The sequence below is a fragment of the Pelodiscus sinensis genome, chromosome 18, assembly GCF_049634645.1.
Source record: "Pelodiscus sinensis isolate JC-2024 chromosome 18, ASM4963464v1, whole genome shotgun sequence".
In the NCBI taxonomy this organism is placed as follows: Eukaryota; Metazoa; Chordata; order Testudines; family Trionychidae; genus Pelodiscus; species Pelodiscus sinensis.
The window spans coordinates 31,768,739-31,793,214 of record NC_134728.1 but is presented as its reverse complement, the minus strand read 5'-3'; the positions used below and the strand labels follow the sequence as shown (position 1 = coordinate 31,793,214).

The following is a 24,476-nucleotide window of genomic DNA, read 5'->3' as shown; positions in this document are numbered from 1 at the left end:
CGGACGTAAAGTCTATTCCTCGGCAACCCTAACACTTAGAATGGCCAACTACTCCGCACTGTTGGCGAATCATAACTTTGATAACTACGCCAAGCTTGTACCTTTGCTTCAGCACATTCCAGAGTCAAAACGGGGTATCCTAAAGGCTGTGATAAAAGAGGGCTACGCAGCCTCAGGAACAGCCTTGCATATTGCTCTGGACACAGCCGACGCAGCAGCGTGCACGACAGCCACATCAGTCGTTATGCGCAGAGCATCCTGGCTACAACAGTCTTCTGCCCCCAAGGACCTGTTTTCGAAGGTCGAGGACTTACCTTTTGACAGGCAGAACCTCTTCTCCGAGAAGACTGACCAACTCCTACACTCGGGGAAGGATTCCAGAACCACTCTGAAAACGCTCGGAATGTACACCCCTCCATACCGCAAAAAGCGATATACGTCCTACCAGAGACAGAGGCCCCCCTTCCGGCAATCCCCTCAGTATAGACCTCAGGACCAACAGAGGGGTAGGCAGCGGCAACAACGCAGACGCCCGCCGCCCAAAACAACTTCCCAACAGAGTACCAGGCAGCAAGTTTGACGCGTCCCTCGAGGGGTTGAGAACCATTCCCGTCAATACCATTCCGAGTGCTTCGAAGGCGATATTTCACAACCGCCTCAGACCGTACCTCCATCGATGGGCCTACATCACCACCGACAAATGGGTCCTCGAAACAATTCGTCTCGGTTATACCATTCCATTCATGTCGCTACCTCATCCATCCCCCCCTGCCCCGTCCCTTTTCAGCGACCCATCTCACGAGATACTGCTCAGACAGGAAGTCGCCCGTCTTCTTACTGTCGGAGCGATAGAGCATGTTCCGGACGAATTCAAGGGCAGAGGGTTCTACTCCCGCTACTTCGTAACAGAAAAGAAATCAGGAGGATGGAGACGGATACTAGATCTCCGCGACCTCAACCGTTTCTTGCGAAAACAACGCTTTCGAATGGTTACCTTAACTACAATCATCCCAGCACTTCAGAATGGGGATTGGTTCACATCCCTCGATCTTCAGGACGCATACTTTCACATTGCGATCCACCCAGCACACAGACGATTTCTGCGCTTCCAAATTGGTACAGACCATTTCCAGTACAAGGTCCTGCCGTTCGGTCTCTCGTCGGCTCCGCGGGTTTTCTCCAAGGCCCTGGCTGTGGTGACCGCATACCTACGTCGCCTACACATAATGATTTTTCCATATCTCGACGATTGCCTAATAAGAGCCCAATCATTGCAGGAGTCGATCAGTGCCACTCAGATAACACGCAGGCTCTTTCACGAGCTGGGCCTCCTTCTCAACGTTCCAAAGTCATCACTGGAACCATGCCAAACAGTACAATTCATAGGCGCCCGTCTAGACTCTACGACCGAACGCGCATCATTACCGATGGAAAGGTTCTCCACAATGCAAGACTTGATTCAGATATTACTCATCAGTCGAAAGGTTCCCATACTACGGTGCCTGCAGCTCATGGGTCACATGGCCTCCACAACGTATGTAGTGAAACACGCAAGGTTACATTTACGATGCATTCAACATTGGATGGCTCGAATTTGCCCCCCCAACGTACGCGACGTCCACAGGACAATAACAGTCCCCATCCACATCAAGAAATCACTTGCTTGGTGGACAGTACCAAACAATCTGCTGTTGGGAGTGCCCTTTCATTGCCCCCAACCGTCGATGCAATTGACAACGGATGCGTCACTCATCGGATGGAGTGTGCACCTCGGGCGCGAACAAATACAAGGCCTATGGTCACCAGACGAGTCGCTGATGCACATCAACTTTCTGGAGCTCAGGGCAGTGTACAAGGCATGTCAACACTTCCTTCCTGTCATCCACGACCAGGTCATACGAGTCCTGACGGACAATATAACGACTGTTTATTATATAAACAAGCAAGGGTTGTGCCAGGTCCCACTCCTTGTGCGCGGAGGCGGTGCGTCTATGGAACATGTGCAATCGCCACAATGTCTTTCTAGTCGCAGAATACCTCCCGGGCCAGCACAATGTAAGGGCAGACGCCCTCAGCAGACATTTCTCTCTCAATCACGAATGGGAGCTGCACCCGACCGTGGCTGCGACGATATTCCAACGCTTTCCCAATAGTGGACCTCTTTGCAACTTCTCGCAATACGAAATGTCCTCGGTATTGCTCGAGAGCGGGGATCGGACAGAATTCAGAGGGCGACGCCTTCCTATACAACTGGGGGCGTCACCTACTCTATGCATTCCCACCCACACCTCTAATTCCAAAGGTGGTAGAGAAAATAATTCAAGACAGGGCCACAGTAATCCTAATAGCCTCAGACTGGTCCAGGCAAACATGGTACCCATACTTACATCGCATGTCGAAGCATCCTCCATTTCCTCTGCCACCTCGACACGACCTCCTATCACAGGATCATCGCTCCCTGCTTCACCCGCAGGTGAATCATCTTGCGCTCACGGCATGGTACCTAGTTGGTTCGAACAATCAGAAGTGCTATGCTCACAGTCTGTCAAGCACATTCTACTGAACAGTAGAAAACTATCTACACGGAGTACTTACCTTTCTAAATGGTCGCGTTTCTCATCGTGGTGTTCACAAAAAGACCAGGACCCAGTCTCCTCACCGTTACAATGTATCCTAGACTATCTCGTACACCTTAAGGATTCAGGCCTCACCTGTACCTCCATCAGGGTTCATGTCACTGCAATTGCAGCCTTTCACCAGCGGATTAACGGATGCTCAGTATTCTCTCATCCAACAACTAAAAGGTTCTTGAAGGGAATGTCCAACCTTTACCCGCACTATACTCAACCAGCGGATCCTTGGGACCTCGAGTTGGTTCTCAATTCCCTAATGGCCAGACCCTTTGAACCGCTAGCGACATGTACGTTATACAACCTGTCCATGAAGGTCATTTTCTTACTGGCCATTACTTCCGCGAGGAGAGTGAGTGAACTAGCTGCATTATCAGCCTCTCCCCCATATACGATTTTTACGCACCAAGCAGTAATACTCCGAACATTACCACGCTTTCGCCCCAAAGTGATCTCTCGATTTCACATTAACGAACCTATAATCCTCCCTGTATTCCATCCTAAACCGCATGCATCACCAGAGCATGCACGCCTGCACACTTTGGACGTCAGACGGGCTCTCGCCTTTTACATCGAGAGGACCAGACCGTTCCGTGTGACGGATGAGTTATTAATATCAATGACGGACCGTTCCAAGGGTCGCCCACTGTCCGCCCAACGCATCTCTTCTTCCATCATACAGTGCATAAGGTCATGTTATGAACTACGTAAGAAACCACTGCCTTCGACTATGAGGGCTCATTCAACTCGGGCGGTCGCTACATCCACTGCTTTTCTCAAGGGAGTCCCCTTGATAGATATCTGTAGAGCTGCTACGTGGTCTTCCAACTTAACCTTCGCCATGCATTACGCTATCCCAAACTTGTTAATACCTGATTCCACGGTGGCGACAGCAGTGTTATCCTCAGCTACGGCACGATAGCTCCGAACCCTCCTCCATTCGTGAGCTACTGCTGTACATTCACCTACAGTGGAGCACCCACGGGACACTGCTCGAAGAAGAAAAGGAAGTTACTCACCCTGTGCAGTAACGTTTGTTCTTCGAGATGCGTGTCCTGTGGGTGCTCCACGACCCGCCCTCCTCCCCTCTTCGGAATTTACTATTATTTGTCTTTCAGACTAAGAGGCAGGAGGAACTGGCGGGAGTCGGACCAGCGCTGCTCAAACGGCGTGAAAAGCCACGAGCCGTACTTCGCGCATGCGTGGTCCGGCAGACTATGGCTAGAAAGATCTCCGATCTGCAGCGCCGGGGCAAGCCGACACCTACAGTGGAGCACCCACAGGACACGCATCTCGAAGAACAAATGTTACTGCACAGGGTGAGTAACTTCCTTTTTTTAGAATGGAGAGAGTTAACTAGTGGTGTGTCTCACTTTTGTATTGGGACCAACCCCGTTCAACATATTCACAAAGGATCTTGAAAAAAGGGTAAAGAGTGATTCAACAAAATTAGCAGATAACAGAATTACTCAAGATAGTTAAATCCAAAGAAGTCTGCAGAGGGCTACAAAGGAATCTAACCAAATTGGGTGACTCAGCAAAAAAGTCATGATATTCAGTGTTGATGAATGTAAAATAATGCACACTGGAAAATATAATCCCAAATCTGCATACAAAATGATGGGGTCTAAATTAGCTGTTTCCACTCAAGAAAGAGATTGTGGAGTCATCCAGTCAATGTGCAGTGGCAGTCAAAAAAACTAGCAAAATGTTAGGAATCATTAGAAAAGGGATAGAGAATAAGACAAAAAAAACATGTCACTATATAAAATCATAATTCACTTTGAATGCCGTGTGCAGATGTCGTCTCCCCATCTTAAAAGAAAATATTGGAGTTGGAAAAGTTACACAGTAGGGCAATAAAAAAGATTGAGTATGGAACAGAGATGAAAAAGACCAGGACTGTTAATTTTACAAAAACGATGACTCAGAGAACATATGATAGAGGTGTATACAGTAATGAGTGATGAAGGGACAGTCAATATCATCATCATCGTGTTCTCATTATACCTCTGTCATTTAGGGCAGTGATGAAGCTCCCCCGCTTCTGCCTTTCTGTCAGTTCCTTCAGCTGAGCTCCAAGTTTTCCAGCTTGGCTTCCATAGCTTTTCACCATCTTAGTGTTACTCTGGTAATGCAAGTTACTCCGAAGCACCTGGTCAGTCCATCTGTATCACCTCCTGGCAATGATACTTTTTCATTCCCTAGCATTTGGAATTATAAAGTAATGTTGAAAGTATGCAGCTCTAACAAATGTTTAGTTTTGTTTTAGTGGTGTATTTTGATGATTCCCAAACCATGTTTAAGCTTCTGAAGGTTTCCCTGATTTTGTTCAGGATGTCCTGGCTTGTTCCAGTGTCCTGGCTGATGGTGCTGCCCTAGTATGTGAATGTTTCTACATTGGAGAGAATATAATCCTCTATCTGTGATGACAGTGATGAGGAGATATGAAAGGTTGTGATATTTGTCTTTTTGCGATTCACTTTCAGTCCAGTTTGCTGACTGAATGCAACGAGTCGAGATTTTTCTTGTATATGGTATTGGATATGTAATAGGAGAGTGAGATCCTCTGAGAAGTCCAGGTCTTCAGGGCATGAGAAGGGTGTCCATTTAATGCCTCTTGCCTCTTTGGTTTCGATAAAAGGTGCTATTGAATGCAAACTGTACTTTTTCGAAAGAGTGTCTAGACTTTCGAAAAAGTGGCTTGCTTTTTCGAAAAATCTGCTTGTAGACTAGACATTCTCTTTTGAAAGAGGCTTGTTGTCTAGACGTAGCCCAAGTGAAGATCTAGTCTCTGCATCCACACCCTTTCCGAAAACCAGTTTGCCCTTTTCTGAGACTGCCTCTGATAAACATTGGACTCTGATCTTATACATTACCTTGCTTTATACAGATAAAAATGTGATACCTCATCAGTTATTACAATCACTGAGAATTCTATCCTAATAACCCCTTTGGTTCACTCATCTGTCACTTTTTCCTTTTCCCAGAGGGGCCAACATAGATGCTGCTAAATCAGGATTTGTTATCCTTGCCAGGAGATTTCCCATTTTTAAGGATTTGATGGCTTGAGGGATATCTGTGTTGATATCAAGATCTTCCACCTTCTGGATGCTTGCTTCCTCTTTAGGTGTCTCGCTGTTGACCAGTGCATTTCTTGTTCTTTTTCTCATTAGTAGGTGGCCTTATTTGTCTCTGATGATTTTTTCGGTGTCTGCCATTTACCACTGATAAGCTGTCATTTTGTAGACGGTTCCTTGTTCAACATTAGCTGCATCCTCTTCTTGTGTTGTCAGATTATCAATATAGTGTCATTTGCTCTCACAAGGCTTTCACCTTCCCAGTGTGCCTTGCTATACTGCTCTTGGTATTTGTCCTTTTGCTTCTGAGATTTTGTCTAAAACGTTTTTGAGGCTTGTCTAGCTTTTATGGTACTCCATGTGTTGGCTGTAATCCACTCCTTCCTTCTCTTCTGCCTGTAACCCAGACAGACTTCACTGGTTTGTTTATAAATTGCCATCTGTGATGACTAGGGATGTTAAATATTTGTTAATTAAATAAAGTAACCTCATGAATTCTTATCCATTAGTCAACTATTCTATAGTCCCTGGTGGTGGGGTGGCAGCCATTGTACTCTGGCCTCACCCCAAAGGAGCCCTCTGCCATTCCACGATGCGGCCTCTGACCCAGAGGCAGCAGCTTGGGGTGCCAGGTGGGAACTGGTTTACGAGGGGATCCAGTTAAAAAAAACAGATTCTCTAGTGAACCGGCTGCCTGTTTCCCTGCACTGTTGCCTCTGATAAAGAGGCAGCAGGATGGGATGGCAGCAGCCCCTGCACCTCTGTCGGGAGCTCAGACACCACCACCCCCCAGACCTGGCACGAGCTGAAACTGAGCTGGGCTGTCTGCCCGCCTGGCTCTTAATACACTTGGAATACAGAGCCACAGCAGGCGTAGAATCATGGAGCTGGAAGAGACCTCAGGAGGTCATCAAGTCCAGCCCCCTGCCCAAGGCAGGACCAATCTCAACTAATTCAACCCAGCCAGGGCTTTGTCAAACCGAGACTTAAACAACTCTAGGGATGGAGATTCCACCACCTCCTTAGGTAACCCATTCCAGCGCTTCCCCACCCACCTAGTGAAATAGTTTTTCCTAATATCCAACCTAGACCTCTTCCACTGTAACTTGAGACCATTGCTCCTTGTTCTGCCATCCACCACTACTGTGAACAGCCTTTCTCTTTGGAACCTCCCTTCAGGAAGTTGAAGGCTGCTATCAAATCCCCCCTCACTCTTCTCTTCTGCAGACTAAACAAACCCAAATCCCTCAGCCTCATAAGAACATAAGAACGGCCATACTGGGTCAGACCAAAGGTCCATCTTGCCCAGTATCCTGTCTGCCGACAGTGGCCAGCACCAGGTGCCCCAGAGAGGGTGGACCGAAGACAATGATCAAGCGATTTGTCTCCTGCCATCCCTCTCCAGCCTCTGACAAACAGAGGCCAAGGACACCATTTTATCCCCTGGCTAATAGCCTTTTATGGACCTAACCTCCATGAAATTATCTAGCTTCTCTTTAAACTCTGTTATAGTCCTAGCCTTCACAACCTCCTCTGGCAAGGAGTTCCACAGGTTGACTACGTGCTGTGTGAAGAAGAACTTACTTTTATTAGTTTTAAACCTGCTCCCCATTAATTTCATTTGGTGTCCTCTAGTTCTTCTATTTAGGGAACTAATAAATAACTTTTCTTTATCGGCCCTCTCCACACCACTCATCATTTTATAGACCTCTATCATATCCCCCCTCAGTCTCCTCTTTTCTAAACTGAAAAGTCCCAGTCGCTTTAACCTCTCCCCATATGGGACCCGTTCCAAACCCTTAATCATTGTAGTTGCCCTTTTCTGAACCCTTTCCACGGCCAAAATATCTTTTTTGAGGTGAGGAGACCACATCTGTACACAGTATTCAAGATGTGGGCGTACCATAGTTTTATACAGGGGCAGTAAGATATTCTGTGTCTTATTTTCTATCCCTTTCCTAATAATTCCTAGCATCCTATTTGCCTTTTTGACTGCCGCTGCACACTGCGTGGAAGTTTTCAGAGAACTGTCCACGGTAACTCCAAGATCTCTTTCCTGATTTGTCGTAGTCAAATTAGCCCCCATCATACTGTAGTTGGGGTTATTTTTCCTGATGTGCATTACTTTACACTTATCCACATTATATTTCATTTGCCATTTTGTTGCCCAATCACTCAGTTTGGTGAGATCTTTTTGGAGTCCCTCACAGTCTGCTTCTGTCTTGACTATCCTAAACAGTTTGGTATCATCTGCAAACTTTACTACCTCACGGCTTACCCCTTTCTCCAGATCATTTATGAATAAGTTGAAAAGGATTGGTCCCAGGACTGACCCTTGGGGGGACACCACTAGTTACCCCTCTCCAATCTGAAAATTTACCATTTATTCCTACTCTTTGTTTCCTGTCTTTTAACCAGTTCTCAATCCAAGAAAGGACCTTCCCTCTTATCCCACGGCCATGTAATTTACACAAGAGCCTTTGGTGAGGGACCTTGTCAAAGGCTTTCTGAAAATCTTAGTATACTATATCTACTGGATCCCCTTTGTCCGCATGTTTGTTAACCCCTTCAAAGAACTCTAACAGATTAGTAAGACAGGATTTCCCTTTACAGAAACCATGTTGACTTTTGTCCAACAAATTATGTTCTTCTACATGCTTCACAATTTTATTCTTTAGTATTGTTTCGACTAATTTGCCCGGTACTGAAGTTAGACTTACCGGTCTGTAATTGCCAGGATTGCCTCTAGAACCCTTTTTAAATATTGGTGTCACGTTGGCTACCTTCCAGTCATTAGGTACGGAAGCTGATTTAAAGGATAGATTACAAACCACAGATAATAGCTCAGCAATTTCCCATTTGAATTCTTTTAGAACCCTTGGATGAATGCCATCCGGTCCCGGAGATTTGTTAACATTAAGTTTTTCTATTTGTTCCAAAACCTCCTCTAATGACCCTTCAATCCGGGACAGTTCCTAAGATTCATCACCCACAAAGGACGGTGCAGATTCAGGAATCTCCCCGACGTCCTCAGCCGTGAAGACTGAAGCAAAGAAATCATTTAGTTTCTCCGCAATGTCTTTATCGTCCTTGATTGCTCCTTTTATAGCTTGATCATCTAGGGGACCCACAGGTTTTGTAGCAGGCTTCCTGCTTCTAATGTACTTAAAAAACATTTTATTTCTTTTTGAGTTTTTGGCTAGCTGTTCCTCAAAATCTTTTTTTGCTTTTCTTATTACATTTTTACACTTGATTTGACAGTGTTTACGTTCCTTTCTATTTATCTCACTAGGATTAGACTTCCACTTCTTAAAAGATACCTTTTTGTCCCTCACTGCTTCTTTTACATGGTGGTTAAGCCACGGTGACTCTCTCTTAGGTCTCTTGCTATGTTTTTTAATTTGGGGTATACAATTAAGTTGGGCCTCTATTATGGTGTCTTTAAAAAGTTTCCATGAAGCTTTCAGGGATTTGGCTCTAGTCACTGTGCCTTTTAATTTCTGTTTACACAAGAATGTTGAATGTTATTATATTATGGTCACTATTCCCAAGCGGTCCTGTAATGGTTATATCCTGGACCTGATCCTGCACTCCACTCAGGACTAAATTGAGAATTGCCTCTCCCCTTGTGGGTTCCTGCACCAGCTGCTCCAAGAAGCAGTCATTTAAGCCATTGAGAAATTTTATCTCAGCTTCTCTTCCTGAGGTGACATGTATCCAGTCAATATGGGGGTAATTAAAATCCCCCACCCGCCCGGCCTGCTCTATCCTTTCTATATATTTTATATCCCAGTATGATTGTGTCCCACAGATTTTCCTCATTCCACCAGGTTTCAGTGATGCCTATTACGTCAATCTCCTCATTTAATAAGAGGTACTCTAGTTCACCCATCTTATTAGTCAGACTCCTAGCATTTGTGTACAAGCACTTTAAAAATTTGCCACTGCTTATTTGTCTGCCCTTCTCTGATGCATTGGATTCCTTTGTATGCGGTTGTTTGTCTGCCCTGGCCCAAGGTTTGCCCTCTCCCCTCCTCTCTTTCTGACTACAGCTTAGAGAATCTCTATCAATGGATTCTCCTCTAAGAGAAGTCTCCCTCCGATTTACGTGCATCTCCACACCAATCGGCTTTCCCCCATCTCTTAGTTTAAAAACTGCTTTACGGCCTTTTTAATGTTTAGTGCCAGCAGTCTGGTTCCACCATGACCTCTCCTCATAGGTCATGCACTCTGGACCCTCTCCAGTGTGTCCACTGTCTATAGTGGGGGGCACAGAACTGGACACAGTTCTCCAGATGTGGCCTTACCAGAGCCGAATAAAGGGGAATAATGACATCTCTGGATCTGCTGGCAATGCTCCTCCTAATGCACCCTAATATGCTATTAGCCTTCTTGGCTACAAGGGCACACTGTTGACTCCTATCCAGCTTCTTATCCACTATAATCCCCAGGTCCTTTTCTGCAGAACTGCTACTTAGCCATTCGGTCCCTAGCCTGTAACAATGCTTGGGATGTGTGGTGAAAGCTGAAAGGAGGCCACTGGCATAAAAACCAAAATGCTCAACACCGCGACAAAAAAAACCCTTAGGTTTTGGACTGTATGGACGACATACAAAACAGGGAAGATAGCTCAGCTCACAGCGGAGTTAAGATGCTGCAGTTTACAAATCCTGGGTGTCAGTGAGAGCAGATGGACAGGTTAAGGAAGATTTAACAACATTCTTCTTCGAGTGGTTGCTCATGTCCATTCGAAGTAGGTGTTCGCGCCGCGTGCACCATGTCTTCTGGAGCGTTTTCCCTAGCGGTACCTGTAGCGCCGGCGGGGTGCCCCCTGGAGTGGTGCCGCCATGGCGGGGCATAAGTACCCCTGCCAGCGCTGCTCCACCTCAGTTCCTTCTTACCGACGTGACGGTCGTTGAAGCGTCCATCTCTCTCTATCTGCTTAGGCTTAGATAGTTAATGGTTCCCGTTTCTCACATTGTAAATAGTTTGTATAGTTAGATAGTTAGGTTCTTTGTTTTGTTCCTTCCCCCTTGGGGGTAAGGAATGCCAGGGCCGCAAGGCTTCAAGGCGTGCGCTGACTGCGGGAAGTTTATGCCCAGAGGCGACCCACACGACAGCTGCCTTAAGTGTCTGGGTGAGGCTCATCTGGCAATTGCCTGCAAAATCTGCAAGTCTTTCAAGCCCTGTATGAGAAAAGAAAGATTTTCCCACTTGAAGCTTCTCCTTATGGAGACGGCGCTTCAACCGGTGCCGCCGGAGCAGCCTGCGGTGCGCAGCGCACCGGCCTCCACGCCCGAGGCCGCACACCGGCACCGGGTTCCCACTGTTACTGCGGGACCCTTCACGACGCCGAGTCGTCAGTCTCAGGGGGCTTCGAGTCATGGCAGGTCACTGCTTACCGCTTTGCCAGGGCCCCGCTTGGCGGTACTGGTGCCATACCCCCATGGCCATGTGGCATCCAGTCACTCCCAGGAGTCGGCGTCCATCTCCGTGCCTTCATCGGCACCGGCATCGACCCAATGGTCTACCCCGGCACCGGGCCTGGGCACCCTGGTGCCGCTTCAGTCGGGCATGACTCAGCCGGCACCGAGCCTGAGCACCCCGGTGCCGTAACTACAGACAATGCAATCGGCACCGGGCATGGGCACCCCGGTACTGCATCTGCAGGCGTCGCGACTGACACCGGGCCTGGACACCCCGGTGCCACAGATATTGGCGTCGCAATTGACACCGGGCCTAGGCACCCCGGTGCCGCAACTCCTGGCATTGCAACCGACACGGAGCTTGAGCACCTCGGTTCCACAGCTACTGGCGACGCAGCCGGCACCGGGCCTGGGCACCCCGGTGCCGCAAATACTGGCGTTGCAACCGGCACCAAGCCTGAGCACCTCGGTGCCGCAGCTACTGACAACGCAACTGGCACCGGGCCTCGGCACCCCGTTGCCACAGCTGGCTGTTTCGCACTCAGCAGAATTCGCCGCACCGGGTCTGGATTCCCCGGTGCCGCAATTACCAACGGCCCTTACGGCACTGGGCATGGGTCCCCCGGTGCCGCAGACGGCACGACCTCGCCGTGCTCATGCTGGCAAACCTGAGTCGATGGCCAAGTTTGCACCACACACCTCATCGGCTCCGCCTTGGCCGGAGTCCGATTACTCTTCAGACTCGGACGCGGTGTCGGTACAGTCGGGGTCCTCGGGAGCATCCTCGACTCACAGGTCCAGATCCAGACACCGGAGGGACCACAACCAGCAGATGTGGCTCCCGCACCTGCAGTGACCTTTTTGGACCCCCTGGGCCTATCATCAGTGGCAGGGTCAGCCGCCACCATCTATGGGGTTGGAGGCTTCAGGGCACCGTTCCCGTCCGTCGGCGTCCCTGTCCAGGGTGCCTTCCTCCCCCCTTCGGGTGCTGCAACATGATCCTGCACCGGAGGCAGGCCCCCCGGAGGCTCAGACCGTCCAACTGGCCCCGCAGTTGGCCACGACCGCTCCTCTGCTGCTTTAGGAGTCGTCCTCGTCGTCCTCCCCCGATGAGGCACTAGCGGACCCAGCACCTGGTCTGCCATTAATGGGTGCCAGAGCACACCAGGATCTCCTGCGGCGCATGGCTTCCAACCTGGCTGTTCCGGTGGAGCCCATAATTGAGGACACCGATCCGATGGTGGACATCCTCACGGAGGACGCCCCTACACGGTTTGCCTTACCGCTCAATAAAACTGTTTCCAAAATTACTAATGCCCTGTGGCAAACGCCAGCAACCTTGACCCCTACCCTAAAAGGGGTAGAGAGGCATTATTTCGCCCTGCAGTCAGGGCATGAATTCCTTTACTCCCAGCCCATCCCGGGATCCTTGGTCGTGCAGGCCGCAGCTCAAAAAGAAAGGCTTCCCCAGCCCGGGCCTTCTCCAAAGGCAAGGGAGCCTAAGAAGCTGGACCTGTTGGGCCGTAAGGTCTATGCTACAGGCGCTCTACAGCTCCGCATCGCTAACCAGCAGGCGATGCTGAGCAGGTATGCTTTTAACACCTGGCAGGCTGTCGAAAAGTTTAGAGACCGACTCCCGATGGAGGACCGCCAATAGTTTGTGGCTATGGCTTCCAAGGGTGAAGTCATTACACAAACTGCCCTCCAAGCGTCATTGGACATTGTGGACTCGGCAGCCTGCACCATGGCGACTGGTGTCGTTATGCGTCGCGTGGCGTGGCTCCACGTCTCGGGGATTCCTTCGGATGTGCAGCACACTATCCAGGACTTGCCCTTTGAAGGGAAGACTCTGTTCTCGGAGCACACCGATTCCAGGCTCCATACCCTAAAGGACACGAGATCAACTCTGAAGTCCTTGGGCATACATACGCCGGCCATGCAGTGGTGACAACTGCCTTGTAGGCAGCAAGGTAGAGTGTAGCCCCAGCTCCTCGGTGGGGATTTCTGGAGGCGCCGCTCCCAGGCCTCTGGTGGAGGTTCCGGGGCGGCTGTGCACCCTCAAGGGCCTAGGGGCTGATCCCCAGCGGGCAGGTCCCCATGGCCCTCCCCATCAGGGCAAGCCCCAGTTTTGACGCCGTGTTCGAGAGTCCCGTACCAGTCTGCCACCCTGGCCCCCCGTTTGGGGCCAGGCTATCCCATTTTGCCCAGGCATGGGCCCTGATAACATCAGATGCCTGGGTCCTGAACATTGTAAATACGGGCTATTCTATCCCATTCCTGGGCCCACTGCCTTCAAAACCCCCTACTCTGTCCCTAGTAAGGGACACCCCCCACGAACACATCCTGTCTCAGGAAGTGGCGGTGCTCCTCGAAAAAGGAGCAATAGAAGGGGTCCCTCCGCATCTTCGGGGCAGGGGGTTTTACTCCCGTTACTTTGTTGTTCCGAAACCAAAAGGGGGAGTTCGTCCTATCCTGGACCTGCGATACTTAAACAAGGCGGTTGTAAAACACAAGTTCAGAATGGTGACTTTGGCCTCGGTCATCCCAGTGCTACAACTGGGCGACTGGTACGCGACTCTCGACCTAAAGGATGTCTACTTCTACGTGGCAATCAGGCCCAGTCACAGGAGGTTCCTCCGGTTTATGGTGGGCCATTGCCATTTTCAGTTCACGGTACTCCCCTTTGGGTTATATACTGCACCAAGGGTATTTACAAAATGTATGGCTGTGATTGCCGCCTTTCTGCGCAATCGAGGGGTACATGTGTTCCCGTACCTCGACGATTGGCTGATCCAAGGTTGCTCGTACGAGCAGGTAGAAGCTCATGTAACACTCATAAGAGCTCTCTTCTTAAGGTTAGGGCTCATGATAAATGTCGAGAAGTTATCCCTGACCCCACAGCAGGTTCCTCTCCATAGTGGAGCTGATCTCACGGCTAAATCAGTCCCCCATCACGACACCTTGGGTCTGCTCCAGGCTCCTGGGCCACATGGCAGCATGCACATACACGGTGCGACATGCCAGGATGAGAATGAGACCTCTGCAGGCGTGGTTGGCGAAGGTCTTCTGCCAATCCAAGGGTCTCTGGGGTTCCATAGTTACAGTGACCCCGGACATTCTGCACTCCCTACTCTGGTGGACCCAGGAAACCGTGATGTGCAGCGGGGTTCCCTTCAACGCCCCTCCCCCCTCACTGACGCTGGTCTCCGATGCGTCCGACCTGGGATGGGGAGCACACCTTGGGTGCCACAGAACTCAGGGCCTCTGGTCCCTTTCTGAACGGACCCTGCACATCAATGTCCGGGAATTGCGGGCGGTGAGGAGGGCCTGCGAAGCATTCCTGCCGAGGCTCTCCCACCGCTCAATCCTGGTGCGTATGGACATCACTGCAGCGGTTTTCTACCTCAACAAGCAGGGTGGGGCATGTTCGCCACCCCTCTGCAAGGAGGCCCTGCGTCTCTGGCACCTGTGTGTCACGCACAATATCACACCTCAGGCGGAGTACCTCCCCGGGTGCAAAAACACTGAGCAGATCCTTTGGAGCCCACGAGTGGTCGCTCAAGGACTCTGTCCTCAGTCAGGTTTTCCGCAGGTGGGGCTATCCCCACCTAGACCTGTTCTTCGCCTCAGCACGCAATGCCAAGTGCAGGAACTACTGTTCCCTGCTGGGGCTGGGGAAATTCTCCAGGGGAGACGCCCTAACGGCCACGTGGCCAAAGGGTGTTCTCTATGTTTTCCCTCCGTTTCCCTTAATTTCCAGGGTATTGATCAGAGCGAGAACTTTTCGGTCCTCGATCATCCTCATAGCCCCCTGGTGGCCCAGACAGTTCTTGTTCCCCATGCTGGTGGACATGCTGACCCAAGACCCTATAGCACTCCCCCCAGTTTGGGACCTGCTAACTCAATCTTGGCATGGGGGGATAATGGTTCACCCGGATCTCCGGTCTCTTCACCTAATGGCCTGGTTTATCCATGGTTGAATCAACCAGAAAGGGAATGTTCCCGACAAGTACAGATGGTGCTCCTTAGCAGCAGGAAGCCCTCCACTAGACGGTCGTATGCTGCCAAGTGGCGGTGCTTCTCGTCTTGGGCGTCCCGGAGAGGAGTACACTCGTCCTCGGCCCCTATTCCAACTATTCTCGACTATCTCTTTCAACTCTGATCTAGTGGCCTGTCCTTTTCTTCTGTCAAAGTCCATGTGGCATCTCTCTCCGCCTTCCATGTTGGTATGGCAGGAGCCTCTCTTTTTTCTAACCAGGTGGTTAAAAGGTTTCTTACTGGTTTGGAGAAATTGTACACCTCGGTGACAGCTCTGCACCCTGCCTGGGACCTCAACCTGGTCCTACACAGGCTTATGTCCCCTCCTTTCGAGCCATTGGCTACATGTTCTTTGAAAAATCTTTCATTCAAGGTTGCTTTCATAGTAGCCATTACGTCTGCTAGAAGGGTATCAGAGCTAAGGGCGCTAACTATAGAACCGCCCTACCTTATTTTTTCGCACGATAATGTAAGGCTACGGCCTCATCCGGCCTTCCTCCTGAAAGTGGTTTCACCTTTCCCAGGAGATTTATCTACCGGTGTTCTTCCCTAAACCCCACGCCTCCCCTAATGAGCGCGTACTACACTCCCTGGATGCCAAGCGAGCGCTGGCGTTCTATTTTGACCAAACTAAGCCCTTCCGTAAATCCCAACAATTGTTCATTGCGTTTGGGGATAAGGGGAAAGGTTCGCCTATTTCTACACAAAGGTTAGAATTTCTATTTCTACACAATGGTTAGATGGGTGGTGCAATGTATAGCAGAGTGTTATCAACTGGCTGGTAAACCCCCACCCAGGGTGAAGGCACACTCTATCAGGGCGCAGGCGTCCTCAGTGGCTTTTGGTGCCCAGGTACCAATAACAGAAATTTGCAGGGCGGCCACGTGGTCTTCCCTCCACATGTTTACAGCGCACTACGCGCTATCTCAGCAAGCTAGGGAGGATGCGGGTGTGGGTTCTGCAGTCCTAGAGTCGGTACTGTAAATAGGTTAATAATGTCCTGTTGCCTTTGTTCTAAATATGTGCCTTATAAGTGTTGAATTGTTCAAATAAATCTGTTTATTGTTCACTTCTCTTCATGACTCTGCTGGTATGACTGCTCCGACCCCTCCTCCATGGGGTTAGCTTGGTAGTCACCTACTTCGAATGGACATGAGCAACCACTCGAAGAAGAAAAGAACGGTTACTTACCTGTAACTGTTGTTGTTTGAGATGTGTTGCTCATGCCCATTCGACTCCTACCCTACCTCCCCTTCGTCGGAGTATCCGGCAAGAAGGAACTGAGGTGGGGCAGCGCCGGCAGGGGTACTTATGCCCCGCCATGGCGGCGCCACTGCAGGGGGCGCCCCGCCGGCGCTACAGGTACCGCTAGGGAAAATGCTCCGGAAGATGTGGTGCACGCGGCGCGCACACCTACTTCGAATGGACATGAGCAACACATCTCGAAGAACAACAGTTACAGGTAAGTAACCGTTCTTTTCTCTGGAGAAACCTTGCTATATTCTGGTTGAGATGATGGGCAACATCTGGAAGGTGTTGCCATCATTTTGAAGAAAGGAATGGAGAAGTCTGTGCTTGAGTGGAAGTCCAGCAGCAGCAGCCTTATGAGAGCCAGTCTGAAAGGAAACACAATAATATCACCCTGGTTCAGTGCTATGCTCCCACCAATGACAGTGATAAAGAAGTAAAGGAAAAATTCTAACTTACATTACAGGCGGAGTTAGAGAGAATACCATGCCATGATGTAACTGTCATCAGGGAAGACCTGAATGCCAAGGTCAGTAAGAACAACGCAAACAGCAACAGAGCAATGGGAAGATGTGTGCGTGGAAATGGAGAGAGACTTATGACCTAGTCATTGTCAGAACTCTGTCAGCATTCTGAAATTCACAAGCTGGCATTGTGTTCTGCAGATAGCAGAGATAAGAACCAGATTGACCATATGATGATCATTGGCAAATGGCCACGCTCACTGACTGATGTGAAAGTGAGAAGGGGTGCAGATGTTGGCAGCAACCATCAGCATGTGGTAGCTTCCATCAAGGTAAAACTGAGAAGCAGAAGTCCACCAAACAAGGAATATAGGCTTTATGATACTGACAAGCAAAAATCCCCTGAAATACAGAAAGCCTTCATTTTTCAGTTAAAGAGCAGGTTTCAGGCACTTGCAGACCTTGATGAAGAAAAGGGGAATGCAGATGAGACGATCAAGAAGAAGTTGGACAAACTAACAGCAATTTATAAACAGAGAAAGTGAATAAGGAAATGTTATTTACTTCTTCACATAAGTAGCAGGGGTCAACCAATGAAATGAATGTACAGGAGGTTTAAAATAAACAAGAGGAAATACTTCACACAACACAGTCAACCTGTGGAACTCATTGTTGTGAAAGCCAAAAGCGTAACTGCTTTAGATAGGTTCATCAATAGCTATTAGCTAAGATGATCAAGGATGCAACCCCATGCTTTGGGAGGAACTGGATGTTGAGAGTGAGATGTGCATACCCAAAAGCAAAAGCTTACTCAGAATGAGCAAGGCACATACTGGGCTAGGTAGCAGCTGAGCAGAGGTTTTGAGAATCACTGTGGGATCTAAAATGGGTCGTCTTCTGCCTAAACTCAGATTTAGCTGCCTGTCTGCAGAAAGTCAGGCTAAAAGACTGACTCTTAGAGCTCATGAGTCAGTAGTACATCCTTTACTCACCAGTGACCTGCTAAGTGAAAATCTTAACATGCATGCTTGCATCAGAGTAAGAATGTCACATCTTGAGAGGGAGAGAGACGCTCTCTCTCCTCAAAGAACTCTGTTATCCTGTGTGACGACATGCTGAATGTTAAACTATGGGAGAATGAGTCCTAGTCTCAGTTCTTTTTCTGACTGTTGCCAGTATTTCTCTGTTCTTACCCAAAAGACTTCATAACCTTGTTAGCATGCACTCAATTAGCATGCACTTATTGCATAGATAAGAGAACTCAGAAGTGACACAGTTCAAGCTAAGCCTAGGACCAGAACACAAGTCCTTAAAATTACCATATCAGATCTGTCCCACTGCCTTGCAAAATAAGAGTGCAAAATTACATGCTCAGCTGTACTATCCAAACTCCTTGCTCTAACCTCTAGAACACAGTCTGCTCCCAGAGTCAGGAGTAGAACCCAGGGATCCTGAAACCAACATTGCAGTATTGACTCACAAGCAATTAGGATCCTGTATGTTACGTCCCCCGTTAGCAACTTGCTTGTATAAATTCTAGCAGTATGCTTCTGTAGCGAGGTAGCCCTGCCACTTGAGTGGCTAAGGCCTTCTCTGTAGATCTGAAAGTTTTGAGTTCAGACTTCCATAAGGGAGGAAGACACTGTATGTGATTGTGTCATTGGAGAATGTGACTTAATCCACATGCCTAGGTGGCTAAACTGAGGTTATACAACGCTTTGACAGTCTTAATAGTCTCTTAATAGCATTTATTTGAGGAGTAGATGCCTTGCAGCTACTGGCCCCACATCTGGGATTCCAGCTGCCGGTCCTGCTCCTGAGATCCTGATTGTGGCTCTGTGCTTGGGTCCCAGCTGCCAGCCCCATGCCCAGGCTCCTGGCAGCCAGAACCCAGGGTGTGGGGCTGGCAGCCAGGACCCCTGGCGCGGGGCAACAATGGAGCTTAATCATTAACTGAAATACCTTACCGATCAGCATACACTACTCAGTTAACCAGTTTACATTTTACATTCCTAGGAATCAGGCATTCAAAGCCTGATGCAATATCCCCTGAAGTCAGGGAACGATTCCTATTAGCTTCCGTAGCTTTTGAATGATGGCTAAAAATGATGTAAATCTCAAGTGCAAAAGTTGCAGGTACAAGTGTGTCTAACTGTGGTAATGGGAACACTTGTATAGGATGTGTGCCTTTAACCAGTCCTTCTTTTCCACTTTATACAGTGTACACAACTTCACCCCCAAGGTTGGAGAGCTTGACACAAGGAGAGCCATTCGTCAGGCATTTGATGTTTGGCAGAGAGTGACTCCACTAACCTTTGAAGAGGTCCCTTATCATGAAATTAAAAGTGACAGGAAGGAAGCGGATATTATGATATTTTTTGCCTCTGGTTTCCACGGAGACAGTTCTCCATTTGATGGAGAAGGTGGATTCTTAGCCCATGCTTACTTTCCTGGACCAGGAATAGGAGGAGATACTCACTTCGATTCAGATGAGCCCTGGACTCTGGGAAATTCTAATCATGATGGTAAGATTTCAGGTAAAATTTTTAAAACAAGAACAAGCTGAATGTAAAGTCAACAATAGGCATTTAATGGGGTTAATGCCAGGTTAGTGGAGCCTTCTTCCACAGAATTGGTCCCAGTTAAAAGGAAATGAACTCCATCTTAAGTGCACAAAAACCTGGTGTATGTGCACAAATTGGAGGTTTGTGCATCTTTACACCTATATGAATGTGTTTAGGAATGAGCAAAAATGTGTGCCACCTTAGCTGTGTAGATCTTTGAAGATCTGGGTAACTCTCTCTGCAGAGAAAATTGTCCCTTATGGGAGGAAAGTGATAGGAGTGCTGAAAAAGCAGAGGCAAAGTTGATGTGTAAATCCTAAGCAGACAGATGCTGAATGCTCAGCAGAGGAATGCAGAGGTATGAAAGCAGAAAGGTTTCAGTTGCAAGTTTTATTATTTTTGACTGAATTTCTAAATATCACAAAAATTATTTTAGTCTGAAATGTTCCATGTTGAGTCTCAGGCTGGAAGAGAGTACTTGCTGGCTATTTTAAAGATGATTGTTGGAATCAGGAAAACTGTCTTTTGCGTGTTAAATAGTGAAGAGGTTTTATCTTCCCAGACTTTCAGTGGGAATCAATCTTTCATAAATTTGAAAGAAAATTATGATTTTTTTTAACTGAATGCTGTGAAACATGAGTTTCCAATTACAGATTCATATGTGTGGAGAAGATCACAGATTCAAAACAAATTCTAGAAAAAATCCATTGTCAAAATAAGGTTATGCTTGTAAATGAAGATTAATTTTAAACACTATTAGAGCATTTTGCAATTTAAACTTGTTGAATACCAGAAAATTAGAGTTGGGTGAAGGTTCATCACCATGGTATCAAAGCACCTGAGTTAAGATTTGATGTGCCCTCAGTGTTTGTCTTTAAAGGTTAGCCTGCTCCTCCCTTACTGTTCATTCAGTTGCATTCCCCTCTCACTGTAGGCTCTTGTTTTTTATGTTTTCGTAAGTGCTGTTGCCAGAGTTTGGAAGAATTTCCCCTTGGTGTAGGGCAGTGGTCTCCAACCTTTTTAACAGAATCACTTTTTCAATTTAAGTGCAATGTAAGATCTACCTCAGACCCAAATATCCTTGCCTCACTTCCTTCCTGCCTCTTCTTTGAAGCCCTCAGTCTCCTCCACCCCTTCTCTGAGGCCTCACCCTGCTCACTCCATCCCCCTTCATCTCCCATCCTCACTCACTTTCACCAGGCTGGAGTATGGGGTAGGGGTGCAGGCTCTGGTCTTGGGCCAAGGGTTTGGAGTGTGGGAGGGGCTCTAGGCTTAGCCCAGGGTGGGGTATTGGGTCCAGGAGGGGTTTCAGGGTGCAAGCTCTAGGAAGGAGTTTGGGTGCAGGGGGACTCACGTTGGCGTAGGAGGTTGGATGTAGGAGGAGTTTCAGGGCAGGGACAGTCAAAAAACAAAAACCACACACTTTGCAAGCAGTAAGAGAATTAACAACAACCCCCCATGTATGTGTTGCCCCATGTACGTGTTGGGTTGGGAGACGAGAGTGAAGGACTGTGTGTGTTTCTGAGAGTGACAGACACACACACATTGTGTGAAAGTGACAGAGATTTGCACTGCCAAGCTCCCTCCATCCCCTTCTCTGTGTGGAGACCGGGTATAGAAGTAGGGGAGGGTGGACACCGGAATGTCAGTGCCCCTGCTTCTCTCTCCCACACACTGTACAGCAAGCAGGAGGCTCCCAGGGAGGCAATTGCAAGGCAGAGGGCAGGAGCAGCATGACAGTGAGTGGAGGGGTAATTGAAGTGCCAGCGCTTGAGAGCTTCCTGGCCAGTCAGGATCACCTGTCAGAGGCTCCAAGATTTACCGGTAGATCGTGATCTACCTGTTGGTGACCACAGGTATAGGGGCTTTCTCCACAGGTAGCTGAGTGTATGGTAGTATGATGTCCTTCCGATGGGGTACTATTACCCTTTGCTTCTAGATTTGTTCCTGAGCTGTTCTTTTTTTAACTACAGGTTGCACCTCTCAAATATGGGATTCTCTCATCTGGCAACATCTGTGATTCATCATGACCACAGATGTTCCTGGATGAGAGAGACCCTGGGCAGGAGGGCTAGCAGGTGGGAGCCTGGTGCAACCCTGTGAGTCTGCTAGCAGTGGGGCCGCAGCAGCCTGGGCAGAGTGCGATCGGGACTGTTTCCTACCTCGCGGTGGGGCCAGGACCACAGAAGCCCAAGAGGGGAGGCCTGGGCGGCGGTGGTAGCAGCAGTGTGTTTGGGGCTGCCTTCCACCTGGCAGCAGGGCCAGGGCTGTGGCTGCAGCAGCCTGGGAGAGGAAGCTGGTGGGGGCGGCGGCGGCCACAGCAGCCTGGCAGAATCAGTGTGCTTGGGGCCATGTGGTACTTGTCAGTGGGGTTGGGGCTGCAGCAGCAGCAGCAGCCTGATTGGGCAACGTGCCATTCCAGCAGTGGGGCTAGAGCTGCCCTGCTGGCCTACAGACAGCCCAGCTGGGCTGAAGGAGCTGGCAGTGGGGAGGGACTGTGGGCTGAGGGGCTGGTATCAGGGGGGGACCCCCCCCATTGTAATTTAATAATGGAGATTGCCTATCTCCTAGAACTGAAAGGGACCTTGAAAGGTCATGGAGTCCAGTCCCCTGCCTTCACAGCAGGACCAAGTACCATCGCTGATGAATTTTTGCCCCAAATCCCTAAATGGCCTCCGCAAGGATTGAACTCTCAACCCTGGGTTTAGCAGGCCAATGCTCAAACCACTGAGCTATCCCTCCCCCAGGCAAATTCTCTTGCTGGACCGGTCAGGTCCCAGTGGTGCTGGACAAGAGAGGTCCAACCTGTAGTGTTGTCTCCGTCCTGATGGTTGGATTGGCTGGTTATTTTATTTTATGTGAGTTTTTCAGTTCTGAAGTAAACCCCATCCCCAGCAACAGTAATTATTAACAAAACTCTCTTTCCATATTTTGCTTTTCTACAGAAAAAGATTTTAGTTATAATAGCTGCTGCCAATGTCATAATTTTTAGAAATCTTAATACAAACACAGTGGACTATTCAGTAAAAAGCAGAGCTACATAGACTTTTAATAGGTAAGACATTCTACTCCGATGGAAATGTTTTTGCACAGCTATCTCAAATTTTTGTTTATCCTTACAATGAATCATAGAATACTGGGACTGGAAGGGACCTCGAGAGGTCATTGAGTCCAGTCCCCTGCCCTCATGACAGGACCAAGCACAATCTAGACCATCCCTGATAAACATTTATCTAACCTACTCTTAAATATCTCAACAGATGGAGATTCTACAACCTCCCTGGGCAATTTATTCCAGTGTTTGAGTACCCTGACAATTAGGAACGTTTTCCTAATGTCCAACCTAAACCTCTCTTCCTGCAGTTTAAGCCCATTGCTTCTTGTTCTATCCTCAGAGGCCAAGATGAACAAGTTTTCTCCCTCCTCCTTATGACACCCTTTTAAATATCTGAAAACTGCTATCATGTCCCCCCTCAATCTTCTCTTTTCTAAACTAAACAAACCCAATTCTTTCACCCTTCACTCATAGGTCATGTTCTCTAGACCTTTAATCATTCTTGTTGCTCTTCTCTGGACCCTCGCCAATTTCTCCACGTCTTTCTTGAAATGCAGTGCCCGGAACTGGACACAATCCTCCAGCTGAGGCCTAACCAGCGCAGAGTAGAGCGGAAGAATGACTTCTTGTGTCTTGCTCACAACACACCTGTTAATGCATTCCAGAATCATGTTTGCTTTTTTTGCAACAGCATCACACTGCTGACTCATGTTCAGCTTGTGGTCCACTATAACCCCTAGATCCCTTTCTGCCGTACTCCTTCCCAGACAGTCGCTTCCCATTCTGTATATGTGAAACTGATTGTTCCTTCCTAAGTGGAGCACTTTGCATTTGTCTTTATTAAACTTCATCCTATTTACCTCAGACTGTTTCTCCAATTTGTCCAGATCATTTTGAATTATGACCCTATCCTCCAGAGCAGTTGCAACCCCTCCCAGCTTGATATCATCTGCAAACTTAATAAGTGTACTTTCTATGCCAATATCTAAATCGTTGATGAAGATATTGAACAGAGCCAGTCCCAAAACAGATCCCTGCGGAACCCTACTTGTTATACCTTTCCAGCAGGATTGTGAACCATTAATAACTACTCTCTGTGTATGGTTATCCAGCCAGTTATACACCCACCTTATAGTCGCGTCATCTAAGTGGTATGTGCCTAGTTTATTGATCAGAATATCATGCGAGACCGTATCAAAAGCCTTACTAATGTCTAGGTATACCACATCCACTGCTTCTCCCTTATCCACAAGACTCGTTATCCTACTAAAGAAAGCTATCAGATTGGTTTGACGTGATTTGTTCTTTACAAATTCATGCTGGCTATTCCCTATCACCTTTCCACCGTCCAAGAGTTTACGGATGATTTCCTTAATTACTTGCTCCATTATCTTCCCTGGCACAGAAGTTAAACTAACTGGTCTGTAGTTTCCTGGGTTGTTCTTATTTCCCTTTTTATAAATGGGCACTATATTTGCCCTTTTCCAGTCTTCTGGAATCTCTCCTGACTCCCATGATTTTCCAAAGATGATAGCTAGAGGCTCAGATACCTCCTCTATCAGCTCCTTGAGTATTCTAGGATGCATTTCATCAGGCCCTGGTGCCTTGCAGGCATCTAACTTTTCTAGATGATTTTTAACTTGTTCTTTTTTTATTTTATCTTCTAAACCTCCCCCCTTCCCACTAGTATTTACTATGTTAGGCATTCGTTCAGACTTCGTGGTGAAGACTTAAACAAAGAAGTCATTAAGCATCTCTGCCATTTCCAAGTTTCCTGTTACTGTTTCTCCCTCCTCACTGACCAGTAGGCCTACCCTGTTCTTGGTCTTCCTCTTGCTTCTAAGAATGAAGCATTGGTATTTCAAAAAATTAATTGACTGAATGACATTAGCAATGCAGGAGACAGAAGCTAGAAATGTAGGGCCTGCTAAAAATTCCCCAAAATGTTTCCTGTGTACACTGTATGTGATA

General features: G+C 48.2%; 1 protein-coding gene across 7 annotated transcripts in view; it reads left to right on the top strand.

The window, feature by feature from the left end:
* MMP24 (matrix metallopeptidase 24) overlaps window positions 1-24,476 on the top strand; it is a 114,583-nt gene that overhangs the window by 17,037 nt on the left and 73,070 nt on the right. For 2 of the 7 annotated variants that reach the window (XM_075901451.1, XM_075901450.1), the window contains exons 4-5: window positions 3,749-3,949; window positions 19,107-19,411. In XM_075901451.1, coding sequence (XP_075757566.1) covers window positions 3,749-3,949; window positions 19,107-19,411 — 506 coding nt within the window. Of the gene's footprint in view, window positions 1-3,748; window positions 3,950-16,888; window positions 16,952-19,106; window positions 19,424-24,476 lie in introns of all 7 variants that reach the window. The other 5 variants (XM_075901449.1, XM_075901454.1, XM_075901455.1 and 2 more) reach the window with 4 other exon arrangements.